The 18,910-nt window shown below is 24.0% G+C and overlaps 1 protein-coding gene across 1 annotated transcript; it reads left to right on the top strand.

Moving 5' to 3' along the window:
• Positions 1-5,772: 5,772 nt before the first annotated feature.
• LOC145842369 (checkpoint protein HUS1-like) lies at positions 5,773-15,693 on the top strand. Its single transcript, XM_082949797.1, has 8 exons — positions 5,773-5,854; positions 6,193-6,275; positions 7,059-7,186; positions 9,099-9,275; positions 11,069-11,206; positions 11,642-11,757; positions 13,052-13,206; positions 15,389-15,693. Exons 2-8 carry the CDS (start codon positions 6,224-6,226, stop codon positions 15,472-15,474), a joined length of 852 nt encoding a protein of 283 aa, XP_082805923.1. The 5' UTR covers positions 5,773-5,854; positions 6,193-6,223; the 3' UTR covers positions 15,475-15,693.
• Positions 15,694-18,910: the final 3,217 nt, after the last annotated feature.

The following is an 18,910-nucleotide window of genomic DNA, read 5'->3' as shown; positions in this document are numbered from 1 at the left end:
TTAAGAGTCTTAATCAAGTTTTGTAATTTTGCAAATCAGTTTTTGATTGTTTTAAAGACGTTTTAGATTTAAAAAATTTAAATTTATTTTAAAAAAAAAGTATTTCCGTTCCGTCCTCTTTTTGCTCAATAGTTTTTCAAATTAATCTTTAAGTTTTAAATTAGTTTGTTCAACCTAAATTGATTATAAATATATTTTTTTAGCTAATCTAATATAAAATGACTTATAAAGTGTTTTACATTGAATAATTTTTAATGATTAAATAACAATTTCCAAAAAGATTGTTAAAGTTTTAATTCTTTATATAATTTTTAATAATATTAATTTACTCCATTCAATAAAATAAAATTTAATTACAAAAATTTTCAAAAAAAAGTAGAAACGGCACATAAAAAAAAACTTAAAACTAGTTATAAAAACAAGTTAATAAAATATGTATTTGTCAAAGTTAAAATAGTTTTTAAAACACTAGTACAATAAGTAATAATATTTAAAATTAATTTTAAAAATAAAAGTATAGTTACTAGAGTAACTGACTAATTTAATCAATTCAGATTAAAGTTAACTAAAACAAGTTACTTGGTTTTTGTAAATAGCTATTAACTGATAATCGTTTGAAAAGATAATTATAGTTTGTAAAACAAACTAGATAAATTGTGGTGTAATTTGTATTAAAACTTTCAGTAATCAAATTTTTTTACAAACAAATTTTTGATTATCGTGTTTTTTTTATGCAACATTAAAATAAGAAGTATAGTTTTCCTTTTTTTGTTGTTCTTTAAAAACGATAAAAATAAAAACTATAATGTCAAAGGAATTTTTACTGACGATACTATATTTATATGTTTAATTTTTTTTTTTTGAAAATTTATTGTTAAATAACTTGTCTAATTAATCAGCGATAAGTTATAAAAGCTTTTTTAAATTTTATATCACTATAACCTTCTTATACTATCAAAACTTTTACATTTCTGCTTTGAATACAAAAACATATTTTTTAAAGTCCATAGTTTTACGATTCTTGGTTGCCACAGCAAAACAAACTCTAACTTAACTTTGTGTAAACATTTTTTGTAAACAATCTAAACTTTCTTTATTAAATTCAATTTATAAGTATTTTAAATTCTAAAAGTATATTTTTAGCAACATTATGCTTTTTATATAATAATAATACTTGTTAAAAAGTTATAGATCCATTTAAGAACTAAATAAAATGCCAAAAGATTTATGGTAAAAGATTGTCATTTGTTATAAATTTATTTACAGGTGTGTGATTCAAAAACATTTCCATCTGCTGAAATTTTAACTGAGCAAGTTTGTTAATTTTTTTAACCAATGTTTATAAAATTTTCAAAGTATTTTTAAACTTTTATCTTAAATTTCTACACTTTAAACATAAATTAATAGTATTCAACTAAATATATAAAAAAATGTTTAAATATTTAGTAATTGTGTATATATATAGTTTTTTGTAGTTATGTTAAATAATTTCTTTCAATCTTTAAGACTTTGAATTTCCTCTTTTATACCTTTGTTTTGCTAACTTGATAAAACAGAGCTATTGAAGACATTTTAAAAATTCAAAAACAGGTTAAATGTTATGACAAAGAATGTTCTTCTGGTGATACTTTGGATGAGCAAGTAAGTTTACATTTATTTCTTTTTAATTAGAACTATTAGTAAGATAATATTGTGTTAATTATAGTTTTATCGTTATTAAAATTCAGTGATAATTATTTTTTGATTATATTTTGTTTGTATAATTTTACTTTTTATTTACAAACCAAAAAAAAAATTTGATTCAAAATTATGTTAAGTGTACTACTTAGACAAATTAAGTTAGATCAATTTTGTTAATTTATGCAGTTTGTTTTATTAAAATGTGACCAGGCTTGCATTGATTTTAGCTAGTGTATTAGTTAGATTCAAGTTAGCTTTTGTATATTAGTTTAGATACAGTTTTTATCAATGATTATTAATAAATTTTTTTATTAATTATGTAAACAAGTGTGCCTTTTTTATTTATTAGTTTTTAAATACAATCTAGAAATGTGAACAGGTTTGCCTTGTTTTAGTTATAAAAACAATAAATTACAGTTGATTTTTGTGTATAAGTGTAGATATTTTTTTGCTGAAGATTGCTTTTTATTATTAAAAATGTGAACAGGTTTGCCTTGTTTTAGTTATAAAAAAATAAATTACAGTTGATTTTTGTGTATAAGTGTACTTATTTTTTTAATGAAGATTGTTTTTCATTATTTAAAATGTAAACTAGAGTGCCTTGTTTTTTAATTAGTGTAATAGTTTATTTACATTGAGATATATATATAATTTTGACACTAAAACATTTTTTAAATGTGAAGAAAGTGTCAGCCTTTTCGTTTTGGAATTCTTTACCGTTGCATTATAGTAGAGTGTTGATTTTTTTAAATAGCTGCTATTAAAGTAATGCTTTTTTTTGTTTGTATATATTTAAATGTATTAAGAAGAACTTTATTTTTTATTTTATTAGGTCGTTGAAATTTATTTTATTTTTGAACAAAGAAGTAGATTTTTGGTTTTTTTTTTATGGTCATGTTTATAAAAGATCAAACATATCAAAAAATTCTACTGTAGTAGTTAATTTTTACAGAGTTTTATGTTGAAGGGGTGAAATTCTCAATCAAAAATTCCTTCTTGTATTATTTTTAGAATTTTTGATGTTATTATTTACTTCTGAAAACAAATTAAGTGTCTTAAAATAAAAGTTACTGTTTAAAGCAGTTCTTTATTAATTGCTTTAAAAGTTTCTTTACATTTTAAGTCAACTTTATATCTACAAAAAATTATTACTGATGTTTATTTTTCTCTTTATTTTTACTAAACTATAGCTACTTTAAATTTTGTTTATTTTAAAATTCATTGATTTTTAAATGCTAAACTTTGATTGATTTTAATAATTAAGTAAAACAAACCAATTTCCAACTAACTTATAGTTAATAAAATGCTTTTAAAAGCTTAGTTTTTTAATTTATTATAAAGCCGGATGGTAGTAAACTATTTGTAACATGTATTTTAATTTTTTTTTATCTACGAAAAAAAGTACTTAACAACAAAAAGAATATACATACTATATGAACAACAATATTGTGTAGTAAATTGATAACTTTATAGGTTTCAGAAACATTTATTTATTTCAACTTGCTTAGACGAAGACGCCAATACCACTTTTAAAGACCAGCTTTGACTCTTTATACGAGAATTCTCCGAAACTATTTTTTTATGACGAAAAATGACTTTTTTTTGTGACGTCATTTTTGAAAAATAATACGTCAAAAATTAAAGACTGAATTGCAAAACTACAGACCTTAAGGAAGACGCCAATACCTCTTTTAAAGACCATTTTTGACTCTTTATACGAGAATTCTCCGAAACTATTTTTTATGACGAAAAATGACTTTTTTTTTGTGACGTCATTTTTGAAAAAAAATACGTCAAAAACTAAAAATCAAAGACTGAATTGCAAAACTGCAGACCTTAAGAAAGACGCCCATACCATTTTTAAAGACCAACTTTGACTCTTTATATGAGAATTCTCCGAAACTATTTTTTATGACGAAAAATGACTTTTTTTTTGTGACGTCATTTTTGAATAAAATACGTCAAAAATAAAAAATCAAAGACTGAATTGCAAAACTACAGACCTTAAGGAAGACGCCAATACCTCTTTTAAAGACCAACTCTGACTCTTTATATGAGAATTCTCCGAAACTATTTTTTATGACGAAAAATGACTTTTTTTTTGTGACGTCATTTTTGAATAAAATACGTCAAAAAATAAAAATCAAAGACTGAATTGCAAAACTACAGACCTTAAGGAAGACGCCAATACCTCTTTTAAAGACCATTTTTGACTCTTTATACGAGAATTCTCCGAAACTATTTTTTATGACGAAAAATGACTTTTTTTTGTGACGTCATTTTTGAAAAAAATACGTCAAAAATTAAAAATCAAAGACTGAATTGCAAAACTGCAGACCTTAAGAAAGACGCCCATACCATTTTTAAAGACCAACTTTGACTCTTTATATGAGAATTCTCCGAAACTATTTTTTATGACGAAAAATGACTTTTTTTTTGTGACGTCATTTTTGAATAAAATACGTCAAAAATAAAAAATCAAAGACTGAATTGCAAAACTACAGACCTTAAGGAAGACGCCAATACCTCTTTTAAAGACCATTTTTGACTCTTTATACGAGAATTCTCCGAAACTATTTTTTTATGACGAAAAATGACTTTTTTTTGTGACGTCATTTTTGAAAAAAATACGTCAAAAACTAAAAATCAAAGACTGAATTGCAAAACTACAGACCTTAAGAAAGACGCCCATACCATTTTTAAAGACCAACTTTGACTCTATATATGAGAATTCTCCGAAACTATTTTTTATGACAAATTTTTTTTTTTTTTTGTGACGTCATTTTTGAAAAAAAATACGTCAAAAAATAAAAATCAAAGACTGAATTGCAAAACTACAGACCTTAGGGAAGACGCCCATACCATTTTTTTAGACCAACTTTGACTCTTTATATGAGAATTCTCCGAAACAAAATTACATCGAATACTTGGCGAATACTACACTAAATGCTGCAACGTCACTAGCAAAGCCTAAAATATTTTACAAAAATGCTTCAAGGAAATTTATAATTTTATTATTTATGTATTAAATTGGCCAACTTATGTTATTATGCTTTTTTGTAAAATATTGTTAAAAAAGTTTGCTTTTCACTACCATTTCGGAAAAACATTTACTTAAAGCTGAATAAAACCTGTGAATTTTCAAAATGTAAAGGTTTTAAATGAAAACTTAAAAACAGAGATGGGCCAAATATGCACGAAAGTTCACTTTTGCACAGAGGGTCAATTTTTCAGGAGTTACAATTTTTCATGAGAATAAAAAATAATTGATAAAAAAAAGTAATTAGAAATAAACAATTACCAATCATGGATTAGAGTTATGGGTAACAGTGATAAAAAAAATAAAGAAGGTTTAACTCTTGTAAAAGTGTCCCTTCGTGTATTTTTGACACCTAACTCTTTAAAATACATGACAAGCTCCAAAGATATCTTTATTTTAATGGGAACATGATTTAAACTAGTCAGAAACTAGTCTTTTTTTGAGTTTTTTATACATATTTTTTATACACTGTAACTTCTTAAGTTTTCAAAGTAATCGTTGAGTCTTTCAAAATTTGTAGTTCTACACATTATAAACAAATTTTTTTAAGTTTCATTGGTTAATTTTATTTAGGGCGACTTTAATAGCTTAGACAATAAAGGATGTTCATAAGTGAAAAAAATTAGAAAGTGTATGAGTTTAGTAAATATGAATTTCTATCAAACTTCAGCCTCGTGAAAAAAAGAGGATATATTTCTCTCAGAGTATAGCTTTGGTGCAGTACTGAAAAAGAATCTTATGTTATTTATCTTTTCCACATGAGGTTTGACCACTGGGTTTTGATCTTGCAACTTCAACTCAGAAAGTTTTAATAGTGGTTGTTAGGACCCATAAGCATTCAGGGTATGCATCAATTTTTTTAGTAGAGATACTGCACGTAGAGTTATGGAAATTAGTTTATATACTTTTCAAATTCACTTTTTGATTTAAACTTAGTTTTAATTACCTCTAAATTACCACCAAGTTTATATGTTTTTATTTTAGATGCTACAAACTGTGATGTTTATTTTTTTAAATAACTTTTTTTAATAAAATTAAAATTTAGGGTAAGGAAAGTATATTAATTGCTATTCAAAGTACATCAAAGATAAAGATGATCTTTAGCTTAAATTATTGGTTCTCTACCTCTTAAAAGTCTGTGTTTAGTAAGTAGTTAAGAAAAGTCCTGTGCAAATTGATTGTTTATTAAATACATTAAATACATTATTTGTAATGGTAAAGATAATATGTTGAATAGAATTTTAAAATAAATTTTAGAATACTGTAACAAACTCAAATTAATAAATTTTTCTAATAAAAATTCATGCCTTAAGGCAAATAAAATTAACTTTATTATTTTTAAGTTCTGGTCTTTGCTTTACTATAATAAAGAAATAATTGTCTGAATTTTAATTGAAATTTCCTTTACACTTTTGCTAAAAGTAAAATTTGTATATTTTACAAGTTTATATAAAAAAAAATTTTTTTAACAGAAAAAAAGTATAATACAAGTTTAACTGAAAAATGAAGTTTAAAGCCACATCTACAAGCATAGAAAATATACATCAGTTTATGAGTATGTATTTTTTAGAATTAATGTTACTAAATAATACAGTGTTAAATATTATACTTGTTTTAACCACTGTTATAAGATAATAATGTTTTATTTAGAAAATGAATTGTTAGAATCTTATTTTCTTATTTTTTTCTATTTTGAATTTATCTATGGTCATAAGTAATTTTATTCTTTTCAAAAACAATTTTTAACTTAAAATCATGTAATTATTCATTAGTACTTAAAACTTTTTGAGAACAACTTCAATGTTCTTATGAGGTGTGCATAAAGTGAGCTTTATAAATTAGAATCAATGTTAGTCAAACCTAAATTAAATACACAATTAGCAGTAAATGAGAAAAAAGTTTTATTGAAAACAAGTATCAATTTACTTTATTTTCTTTATTAACTTTATTTGCTTTTTATAACCTTGTATAGTTTAGTCAAAACCAATTAAATTTTAACATTTAAAAGTCGTATAAACAGGTTTACTTTTGGTAAGATTGGAACTTAAAATATTAAGTATATTTATAGAAGTTTAAAAAGTAGATTTTTTTTAATTTACATGTTTTTTAAATGTGTTTCTATATTTTTTGTAAGAGGTTTATAATAAGTTTTATTTTTAACTGCATTATTTTCTATATAATCCATTAAAATCATAGCTCAAAATATTTTATGTATTTAATTTTAGTGTCCTCTGTATATTATAAAAATATTAAAGTGTTTGTCATTTTCCAAGTAAATATGTATAATAACTTCGTATCAAATTAAATTTCATTATTGTTAATACGTTAATTTTAACAGATGTTCTCAACACTCTTAACAAAATTCTCAAAAAATGTGTTATAAGGCTTACTTCAAATAAGATGTTTTTTATTCTTCCTAATCAGATAACAAATGGAGGAGTTAGTATGTGGTGTGAGCTTAAACAGGTATGTATAAGTTTTAAATCTTAATACTCTATTGATATAATATTTTATTCATAATGAAACAACTACAAGACAATATATGACAGAATTACCAGCTGTATCTTGTATATGTTTAAGTAGGAATATATTGAAAATATATATAGTAAGTAGAATAAGATTTATTTAAATTAAATTAATTTTCACTGAGACTGCTTAAAAGGGCTTATAAGTAATTAATTTCAAAATTAAAAAAAAAACAGTACTTTCATTTATTTAGTGATAATTCTTTTAAAGGAAAGACAACAACTTTGTCTCCATAAACAAGTTATGTACTAGAAAAATTAAATAGTAATGAAAAAAAGCAAGCTAAAACTAAGATTAAAAACAAACAGTAAAAAACAAAAATAAACTCTATGTCCCAAAGTGTTTTAGAATGGCCTAACGAGTTAGTGTAATATGTTATACTATGTATTTTTGTAAACTCTTTAAAAATTTTGCCAATAAAACTTGCCATGATAACTGATGCTTTTACGCATCAAAACAGCTGTCATCAATATTAAAATTAGTTGCCTTTTATATAAAACAACTACAGTAGACTACCGCTTAAGTACGCAAATTGAACCCAACCTAAAAGTGCGTACTTAGCACGGGTAGTGCGTACTTTTTGACGACATAGTATAATATGAAATTTAGCTGTTTGTTTTCTTTCTTACAACTAGCCACCAAATAATTAAGCCAAATAAAAAATTCTTTTTGTTTTAAATAACATTTAATACATAATTCTAAACTGCAAAATTTTTTAATAGATTTTTAAATAATTTATTTTTTCTATGAAAAGTTTCTACATAATTAAAACATACATTTAATATAGAAAATCAATGTCAGTCAATGATATAAAAAAGAATATTAAGCCATATTTTCCACATTTGCTTTTTAGAGGGAAAGTACCAAACTACATTGTATTTACTAAACATTTTTAAAACATCAATGTGTGTACATTTAAATTAAATTATGACTTCACTATTTTGTATATGTAGGTTTTTTTTAACTTTGTCATCTAGATTTATTATTTTATAACATTACAGCTCAAATATCATTATTTTTTATATTTTCCTACAACCACGACATAAGTATTTAGTTTATTAACATTTAATAACAGGACTGTCACAATGTCAGACCACTTAGACTACTCACCCTAGTTTAAAAGTTAACAAAGTATCAGGCTAACTCAGCAGATTGGCCATTCTACCTGGAAACATAAAATAATCTGGAAAAACTTTATGATTGAAAATTTAAGCAAAACTTTGTCTTTCTGGATAAATGCGTACTTAAGGCGAGATGCGTACCAAAAAAAGTGCGTACTTAAGCGGTAGTCTACTGTATTTATCTCTGCAACAAAAGTTGACTAGAGAGCTGTGACAGTTTTCATTAAAAAAGATATACAATGTAAAAACTAATATTTTCCATTTAAATTAATATGAAAATATTAGTGAAGTTTTTTAGTTTTGAAGTATCCATGTCAAAGTAGTTTGTTGTTTTTAAATAAGGATTTTTTGAGAACAAAAATACAGAATAAATGTGACGTTTTACAAATTACATGAAACTTGTTTTAATTTTTATTAGGCTCTGCATTTGTTTGAAGTTTATTACTAACAACAATAAAGATATGAAAATGTTTTCGATTGAAAAATAAACCATAGCTCTTATTTTTGTATTAATTTTTCAAATATACCCTACTAGATCTTAGTCTTGAATAAAAAAAGTGTTAATGTACTGTTTTGCAATAAACTTTAGTATTAAGAATAACATATAAAACTTCTTTTTAAACACTGCATATTGATAAAAATAATAAGATTTACAAAATATCTTCTTATCTTGATTTTATAGTTTAGTTGAAAAGTCAATTGTACTGCCACAAAAAATTTTAAAATTAAAGGAAAACTTCTTTGATTTGTACCAAATGGAGGGTATGACAAAGAAGCAAAATGAAATTTATCTAGAAATTGTTGCTGAAAATATATGTAGGGCACTTAAATCTGCCAACAATGCAAAATGCCTAAAAGTTAAACTGACTAAAAAGCAAGTACCTTGCCTGACTTTCGAAATAGAACTGGTAAGTCAATTAATTTAAAGTTAAAACATAACAGTTAAGAAAAATCAAAGATGAATATACAAATTAAATTTATAGTTTAAATAGAATACTAACTTAGTTGTATTTTCCTTAAGTTTACAGGATAATAAAGTGTCCTTTCAATGGTTTCGAAGTCTATTGATATTCCTTTTTTTTTTGAAAGTTAGTTAAAAATAACAATGAGTTAATGTTTTTTTTAAGTTTTTAATGATTAAAGAATAAAGATGTAAAAAATATTTGATCATAAATATTCAAATCAGTTTTATTTTTAGTCTAGGATAAGTCCAATAAAAATTTTCAATAAAAAAACTTTTATTTTTAACAAGTACTTTTGTAAAGCTTATGTAAAAAGACTAAAAAAATTTTTTCGGAAAGAAAATAGTTCTTTACTTTAAAAAATAAGATTAATTTTTATCACAATTCTGAACTAAAGTAAAACAAAGTTCATATGGGACAAAAAATCAAAATTTGATCAAAAATAAGTATAAGTTATTTTGTTTACAAGCTTTCTAAATAATTACAGTACACTACCGCTTAAGTACGCAAATTGAACCCAACCAAAAAGTGCGTACTTAGCACGGGTAGTGCGTACTTTTTGACGATATAGTATAATATGAAATTTAGTTGTTTGTTTTCTTTCTTACAACTAGCCACCAAATAATTAAGCCAAATAAACAAGTCATTTATTTTAAATAACATTTAAAACATAATTCTAATTTGCAAATTTTTTAATAGATTTTAAAATGATTTATTTTTTCTATAAAAAGCTTCTACATAATTAATACATACATTTAATATAGAAAGTCAATGTCAGTCAATGATTTTAAAAAAATATTAAGCTACATTTTGTTTTGTTAGAGGGAAAGTACAAAACTACTTTGTGTTTACCAAACATTTTCAAAACATCAATGTATGTACATTTAAATTAAATTATGACTTCACTATTTTGTATATGTAGGTTTTTTTAACTTTGTCATCTAGGTTTATTTATTTTATAGCATTACAGCTCAAATATCATTATTCTTTTTACTTTTCTGCAACCACTACATAAGTATTTAGTTTGTTAACATTTAATAACAGGACTGTCTCAATCTCAGGCCACTTGGCCTACTCAGGATTACTCACCCTAGTTTAAAAGTTAACAAAGTATCAGGCTAACTCAGCAGGTTGGCCATTCTACCTGAAAACATAAAATAATCTGGAGAAACATGATGATTGAAAATTTAGGCAAAAAAACTGGAATTTCTTGAAGTTCTAGTATAACATCCTTTACTTTGTCTTTCTGGATAAGTGCGTACTTAAGGCGTGATGCGTACCAAAAAAAGTGCGTACTTAAGCGGTAGTATACTGTACTTAGTATATTAAATTTAAAGCAACTGTATTTTTTTCTAATTATTTAATATAACATGACATAAATTTTAAGATAGGTAGTTTAAGAAAAATAATTTAAGATAAACTAAAATGTTCCTGAAAAGTAGCACAATATGTAAAAGTTTTATTAAGTTTACAAATAGTACTTTTAATTTATCAAAAAGCATTGTTGTATTAAGTTAAACTATATGTTCCATTTTATTATAAATGTTCCCTTAAATTGTGCTATGTATAGCACAGAGAGGCATTGTTACTTTTATTAAATTTATTATTTTCAAAAATTGTTGTTGTAAAACTTTCTGTGTACATAAAACAATTTATATAAACAGTTTCAATTTTAGTTTAATTTTCTTTTAGGTTTTATATTATTTTATACTGACAATTAAAAAAAAAATATTTTGCAGCCGTCTGTGATGAGCAGCAGTCGTTCTGTAACACATGATATTCCTGTCCATGTAATTCCCAGACAATCTTGGAAGGACTACCAGGAACCTGAAATGCCTAACTTTCACGTTTGCTTATGCATGCCTCCTCTAAGCAAAGTTACTGCTTTATGTACAATTATTTTATTATTTTTTTAATCGTGAGTAGTTTTTTTACAGATTATTATTTTTTTTTTTTTACTATATTATTAGTTTTTTACACTAAATTCAAATATTACCCTACAATTGGATTTTTGACTCACAATGTTTGTAAATTGTTTTTGGAACTAGATTTTTTTTAGAAGCTAACTAAATATTTAAGTTTAAATTTCTAAATTTAACTCAAAAAAAAAAATTGTTTAAGTTTGTATCATAAATACAAAACTATGTAAAAGACCACCTGACTTTGCATTCTATTACTAATTTTTTCCATAAAACTCCGTACTGTTACCCAAATTAAACTTTGGAAAACTAGTTGATTTTAGCTAACTGTTTATTTGTATTATTATTAAGTAATTATAGCTCATTAAAAATAAACTTTTTGTTTTTACACAGTTAAAACATATTACCGAAAGGTTGAAAAACTTAAGTCACTATTTAAAGATTTGTGGTAATCAGAAAGGTTATATGATGCTACAAGTAGAAACTGAACTAGTCACTGCCAGAACTTCGTAAGTAAAATACTGTCGTAATTTTTGCGTAAAAATAGTTAGTAAATCATATGTTTCGTACTGTCTTGATTATAAAAAAAGTTTAATTATATAAATTCAAGAAAAATAATTTTGTTGTGCTTAATCAAAATTTGGTTAAGGTAAATGTAATAATACCGATTTAAAAAACATTTTTTTTATGTTTAACGTATTTTATATATAAAAGGTTAAATTTTTTAAACTTTTTTTTCAATTAATTTATCGTTGAATTGTAGTTTGTTTTGAAAAAATTCAGCAAAGTTTGTTCTTTTAAAACTAACAACAACATTATCTTAAACATTTTTTTTTTTTATAATTTCGAGTTACTCTAAAAATGTAAAAGTAATATAATCAAATTTCAATTAATCCAATTAAAATAATGATATTTGTTATTTAAATGATAGTAGTTTTTATATGTAATTAAGAGTAACAGTTTTTTATAAAATTTATTTAATTTCAAAATTAGATTGCTTAAATACAGTTATGGCAAGTTTTAAGCACTATCATCATATTTTGTTTGGTTCCTTAATATTTGATATGTAAATTAAAATTTTCCAATGTCTAAAGTTTAAAATTAATATTGTTTAATATTTAATAATTATAATCTAAGAAATGTATGTTTTAAAAAGTATTTAATATTTCACTTAAATTGAACTAAAAACGATGGTAAAAAACTACCAACCCGTAATATTAAATAATTAATACTTAAAAGCAAAAGTATTTTAATTTTACTTACTTTTTTACATGTGGCTTGCAGTATAAAGTTTATTTTATTTGTTGTAAAAGTTGTATTTTTTCTGAACAATTTTGCATAAACAATAAGAGTCTGCACATTATACTAAGCTTTATACTTTTTTAACAACCTAAAAATAATTAGATGTATAATAAGAAAATAATCGTGTATATGATAGGTACAGAAAATATAGTTGTAGTGATCACAGAAATTTTTGTCTATGATCAAAAGTGCTAAAGTTTTATAAGTTTTTAAAATTTTTGCTTAATTTTCTATCCAAGATTTGCACATAAATGAATATATCATTCAATCATTTTTATAGAATGTTTTAAAATTGTAGAAATCAGCTATTAATCTATTTGTTTATGAAAGTATATATTTTCTAAATTTATTGCTTTGATACAACTTATTCTTATAAAAATGCTTACTATAGTTTTAAATTAATTATTAAATATTTTTTTTTACAAAATTAAAACTCTTTTTTGTCAACTTAGTTTTATTTATACTCTGCTTAACTTAAAATAGTATATACACAATTTTCAGATTTCAAGGATTAGAAGTTCCTGAATTCGATGAAGATTCTCAGGCTCCTTCAAAACTTTGGAACCCTGAAGAATTTGCATGTGCTAGGATAGATATTAAAAAGTTTTCACAATTTTTGTGCGGACAACAAATTAACCCCTACAAAGTAATCTGCAGTAAGTATGAATTTTTTTAACTTTAAGCAACTTAGTTACTAGTTACGTTTTCTTTTAGCCTATTTTCAATTGAATTTTTTTATAATGTATAGCATTAATTAATTAGTTCACAGTTTGCACATGTTTTATGCTTTCTTGCTAACATATTTAATTTAAACTTTTAAATAATTTTATTCTAGATACTTTTGGTTTTCAGTTAAACTATTTAACTTGGTAATGTTTTTTTTTAAAGTTAACTTTGATTTTTCTAATTAGAAAAATGATATTTATAATTTACAAAGTTATAGCTTATCTGTCAATAAACATTTAAAACTTTTAAACACTATTTACTAATAAATATTTTTGATCTGTTAAGTACTAGTATTCTTTTTACAAGTTTTTGTGTGTGATCTGAAATATTAACTATAAATTAAATTATTACTTTTAATCTTTAACAGGTAATTTTTATCAAAAGTTAAACTTAAATTATATTAAAATTATCTCATTTAAGGTTTATTAACATAGTATTAGTAAGATTATACAATTAAAGCATTAGCACTGCAGGGTGAACTAATAATTCTAGTTAAGATATAATCTTAACTAGAATTATAATTTTTATATTTTAGTTTGTATTTAAGAAGTTTAGGTGTTTTTAAAGGCTGCCTATGATTTTTAACTTTTATAAAACCTCAAATTTTACTTTCTTAATCTGTCTAATCTGAAACAATTTTTAGTTTCAGCTCTGAACTTCGTTAGATTTTTTTTAAATGTTCTCTACGTCAAACAGACGTTGCAACCATAGTTGGTTGTTAGTTGCGTGTAAGCGGAAGGATAACAATAGTTTTAAATGTGTTTATATTATGCTCAATGAAAGCAGTATATTGTTTTTGTTTTTTTAAAGTTATATATAAATAAAGTGAAGTGTATAACAAAAATAAATAAATAGCTGACTAACTATCTAGCTGAGTTAAAGAGTTAGTATGAAGAAATTGCGAAATGTCTAGTAAATAAAGGTTAATTAAAAACTAAACAAAAGTTTAAAGACTTGATGTGTAAACTTGTTAGAATTCTCAGAAAAACCTATCTTTAGCAGAAAAAGTGCTTAAATAAACTGTTACTTGTACTTTCTACATTTGAAAATAATCAATAATATTAATGTTTTCTTAATCTACTTTTATAAACAGCTACTAGTCACCGAAGGACAATACAGATACAACTAAGAAGCTTTTCTATTTTTTAATTTTTTTGTTCTTTCAAATTTCAAACTTTTCTTCTTCTGCATTTTACCTAGAGTTTTTAGGCAGAACTGTAATACACTGAAATTCAAAGAAGGTGTTTGGACTGTCTTTTAATGAAACTTACTCGCTTGCATATAAAAATGTAACTAAATGTATGTGTTTTAAACACGCCTACTTTTAGGCTTAGTTATCAATATTGTTTTAATAGACAATCATGTGTCAAAGACCTTGTTTACTAGAATATTTAGGGATAAGGCCATCATATATTATCTACGAGAGATCCATTTTTACATTCTTGCAAGTGATTGTTTTTCTTCCTGTCAAGCTCTTATTCGTTTGCAAACCTAAAAGATTTCCGTCTTCTAATATTGGGTACTCCTTACTACTTTTACATTTTTAACCTAAGCCACTTTCCTTCTTTTAATCATTTGTCTTGATGTCTTATATTTTTCTTGAAAATTTGAACTTAGACGGGCATCATTTTATACATTTTGCAAAAGTTATGTAACAGCCTTAAAGAACTATTTGATTGGCAGTCATTTAAGCATATAGGAGAAAAGAGTGGTATATGTTGATGAAATCTTTGATTTTCCTTTAAGCAGTTTGAGTTAAATTTATTTTGTTTGTATGCCTGAAAAAATCTCAATAACAGGGTTAAATATTAATTGAAAAACACCTTTTTTGTGGTAGATTTTTTGTTTAACTTAACTTAAAATATATGTAAACAACATCAAAATAACATGTATATCAGTTTTACTTATTCTTGTTTTCTAAACTTTTTAAGTGCCTATTTAATCTTGTTTTCTGCTTAAAATTATTTGAGAATTTAGTTTAAGTTTAAAGCATTTAACTTTAGTTTGTAGATTAAAGGTTTATACATTTGAGTTATACATCTACTATAAAATAAATTTAGTGTCTATTATAAAAAACATTTTTTTTTTAAATATTGTTTTTTTTTTTTTCAGATATCATTCACAATCAGGCTGTTCATTTTTTCATCGTTCATGACAACTTATCTCTGCAGTATTTTATTCCTGTAATTAATACTTGAAACTTTATTTTTATTTATTTAATAGAAGTATTTCATTTGCTAAATAATAGTTCAAACCTCAACTAATTTATTTCAAGTAATTTAACTCTGTTTCTTGATAGTGTGTAAAAATTAACGGGAGCTAAATATTTCATAGTACAATATAATCCATTTAATTTTTTTTTTAACTTTCTGGACTACAAGCAGAATACTTATATAAGGTTTTGAAGTTTTTATACAATTAACTACGTTTTGTTTTAAAATAAAAGCTAGAAACTACATGTTATTTAAAAATTTTGTTAAGTCTTAGGTGTTTAAATAGATACTAGCTTTTTAATAAGATTGGGAGTCTTGGCTAGTATTTTTTTGCTTTTTAACACTAAAGTCAGCTACTTTTTTATCTTTAGGAAATATATATTTTACTTTCGTTTATAAGTTTTGATTTTAAATTGTTATTGTTTTTTATATCTTTCTTTCGTTTGCTTTTTATCTGAAGTAGAAAAATATATTTAAGCTTAATAATGTAACGTGCATGTTTTAGTTATTTTGCTCAAGTACTAAGTTATAAAAAAAATTAAATATCAGTAAACTTTTTATTGCTGAAACTTTCAGCGGTACTAAAAAAATAAGTTAATTAATCTCGGTAATAAATTCTTCATTAAGTATAAATTTATTTTCAGAGACAAACAAAATTTTACTGTTATTATAAATAAATACAGTCAGTAACAAATTTTGCGTAACTAAAGAGAATAACATGAAAAAAAATGTCTTAATTAAGGTGTATTCCTAAAAAATAATTTCATATATGATTAGAAGATAACTTTTTCACTGAAACATGTTTGTTTAGCTACAATTTAAAAGCGAGTTTTAATTTCTAAAGTTGATTTTAAAAGTTGAATAATAATTATAAACATCCTTAAAATGTAGCCGACAGTTTAATTGCACTTAGATAACTTTAAGATTATAAATTTACCTCAATAAAATGTCTCTTCAAGTTTCAAACAAAATAAAACTTTTACCTCAAATTGATTTATGCTTTAATTTAATAGAAATCTAGTTGCATACATAAGTAAAACTCAGATGGCATCGAGTGATAGAGCCATTCAATATAATTTTATATGAAAAAAAAATTCAAGTACCTATATTTTTTAACTGATTTTATTTGGTCACTTATTTTTGTAGTTATTACAAATTGTTCATTTATAAAAAAGTTTTTAGTGTCTAATTTTATTTATTATATTTTTGTTAAAGTTTATTAGTAACAAACATTTAAAATATAAAAATAACTTGGAAAATAAATTATTTTATAATTTATGTTAAGTCTTTTGCAGTGTCTGTTTAAAGCATGGTTTCCCAAAGTGGGCGATATCGCCCCCCTGGGGGCGATTTTAGTATTTTGGGGGGCGATAATTAGTAAGGGGGCGATAACTAGTAAGGGGGCGAAAAGGGGGCGATTTTAAAATTTTGGGTTGTCATAAGATTTTTACTTTTTTTCTTGCTATTTTACTATTTTTAGCTTGCTATTAATTATTTGACCCTGAGGTAAAACTTAAACAAAAAAGTTTATTTTATTTATGAAAAAATAAGAAAAAAAATCTAGTGCTTATGACTCCTACTTTCAAGTAAGTACTATATTTTCATTTATATATTTCCATATTTAACAATTACATATATCATAGACAATTGGAATCCCTCTCACTATTTTATAACCTGACATATATGTTATTTGGGGTTATAAATGGTTTGTAAAAATCTATGTTATTTATTACTAACTATCACCTCATGATATTTCCAGTTGCTTTTTGAAAAGTCACTAAGTTAGACTAAGAAATAAAACTATACAGGGTTGCCAATTTACCTAGAAACCTGGAAAAACCTAGAATTTGACAATTTAAGCAAAAAAAACCTGGAAAAAATCTGAAATTTTAACAATTTTAACATATTAAGTAGTAAAATTTAGATTTGACACAAAAAAGCTATCATATAGATAAAAGTATGGATCCCTTCCAGGCAAATACTTTTTAAGTAAACGACTTACAGGAAAGCTTCTCAGACTTACAAACTGACCTTAAACTTAAAACAAATTCTTCCAAAGAACGATATGAAAGCTTTTGGACTCAACAAAAACTAAGGCAAAAGTATCCAATCATTTTAGAGGAATTTAGATTGTTGTTTATAGCTTTTCCTTCTGGCTATGTTGTTGAGAAAGCTTTCAGTTCAGTTATCAACATCTTGAGCAAAAGGTCTAATCTAGATATTTATAAAGGAGGTGACTTAAGGCTCTATTTTACTAATTAAGAATCAGATTAGAAAAACTTGCAAGCAGTCATATTCCTCATCCTTCACATTATATTAGACTTAAGTAGCAGACATTATTTTATGAAAGTTTTTTAATTTTATTTGATCTTTTGAAGTGTTTCTTATCTAACCTGGTTTGTATTTTATTTAAGTAGTCTTTTTATAATAACAACTTTATTAAGCTATTTATTTTACAACAGGTTTGCATAATGCCTAATAAATATTATTTACGGTAGACTTCCTCTTGAGTTCGCACTTTTTACCCAAAAAAAAGTGCAAATTTATATTTTCTTTAATTTAACTAAAGTAAAGTCTATTACTAACTAAATATTAATAAAACAAAATATATATAATATTTAATAGCTTATATAGATCTATTTTTTTTATAAAAGTTTGTTTTTTGTTTTAGTGGATTTCATGTTTGTTCATAACATCATTGCATATAACATATTGAAATTTGTCATTTTGTAAAAAAAAATATGGTAATAATTTTTTGAGTTTGCACTTTTTGATTTTTTACAAAGTGCGAACTTAAGCGGAAGCCTACTATTTTTATTAAATGGTTTATGTTGTAAAGATTTTAATAATTTTATTTTAACCTGGTTAATTTTGTAGTTGATATTCGTTGTTTTACATTACACTAAAAGTTTTTATAGCATAGTGATTAAAATATTTGTTTGAAAGACCTTTATTTGACAGGTTTTTGTTATTACTAGTTTAATCTGTATACAACTTATATCACTATAAAACTATTATCTGATTGTAATATTTTGACAACCATTGAAGTTTTTATTTCTAAAAAGATTTTTTTGGTTTCAAAAGAGTATAAATTTGGGGTCTCTATTTGAAATGACTTCTACTTTTTCATTTAAAAGTTTCTTAAGCACAATTTTATTTTCTAACTTGATTTATTATTGTTCAAAAGTTTATTATAATATAAGGAGTTTTAAACTATTAATACAACTGTTTTTTGTTTTATCTTAATTCAATATATATTAGCAATTAGAATATACTTAGTTTATTTTAATACTTCAACACTAGCTTTTAGTTTTTCACTATTTTCCTCTGATAAATTATTGTAGGCCAATAGCTAGAAAAAAAAACTTTTTAAACAGAATTAAATAAGCCATCAAAAAGACTGCTACAGTTACAAAACATA

This window comes from Thalia democratica, chromosome 8 (genome assembly GCF_965202585.1).
Source record: "Thalia democratica chromosome 8, ktThaDemo2.hap1.1, whole genome shotgun sequence".
Classification (NCBI taxonomy): Eukaryota; Metazoa; Chordata; class Thaliacea; order Salpida; family Salpidae; genus Thalia; species Thalia democratica.
Note: the sequence above shows the minus strand (reverse complement) of the source record. Positions and strands in the feature narration are given on the sequence as shown.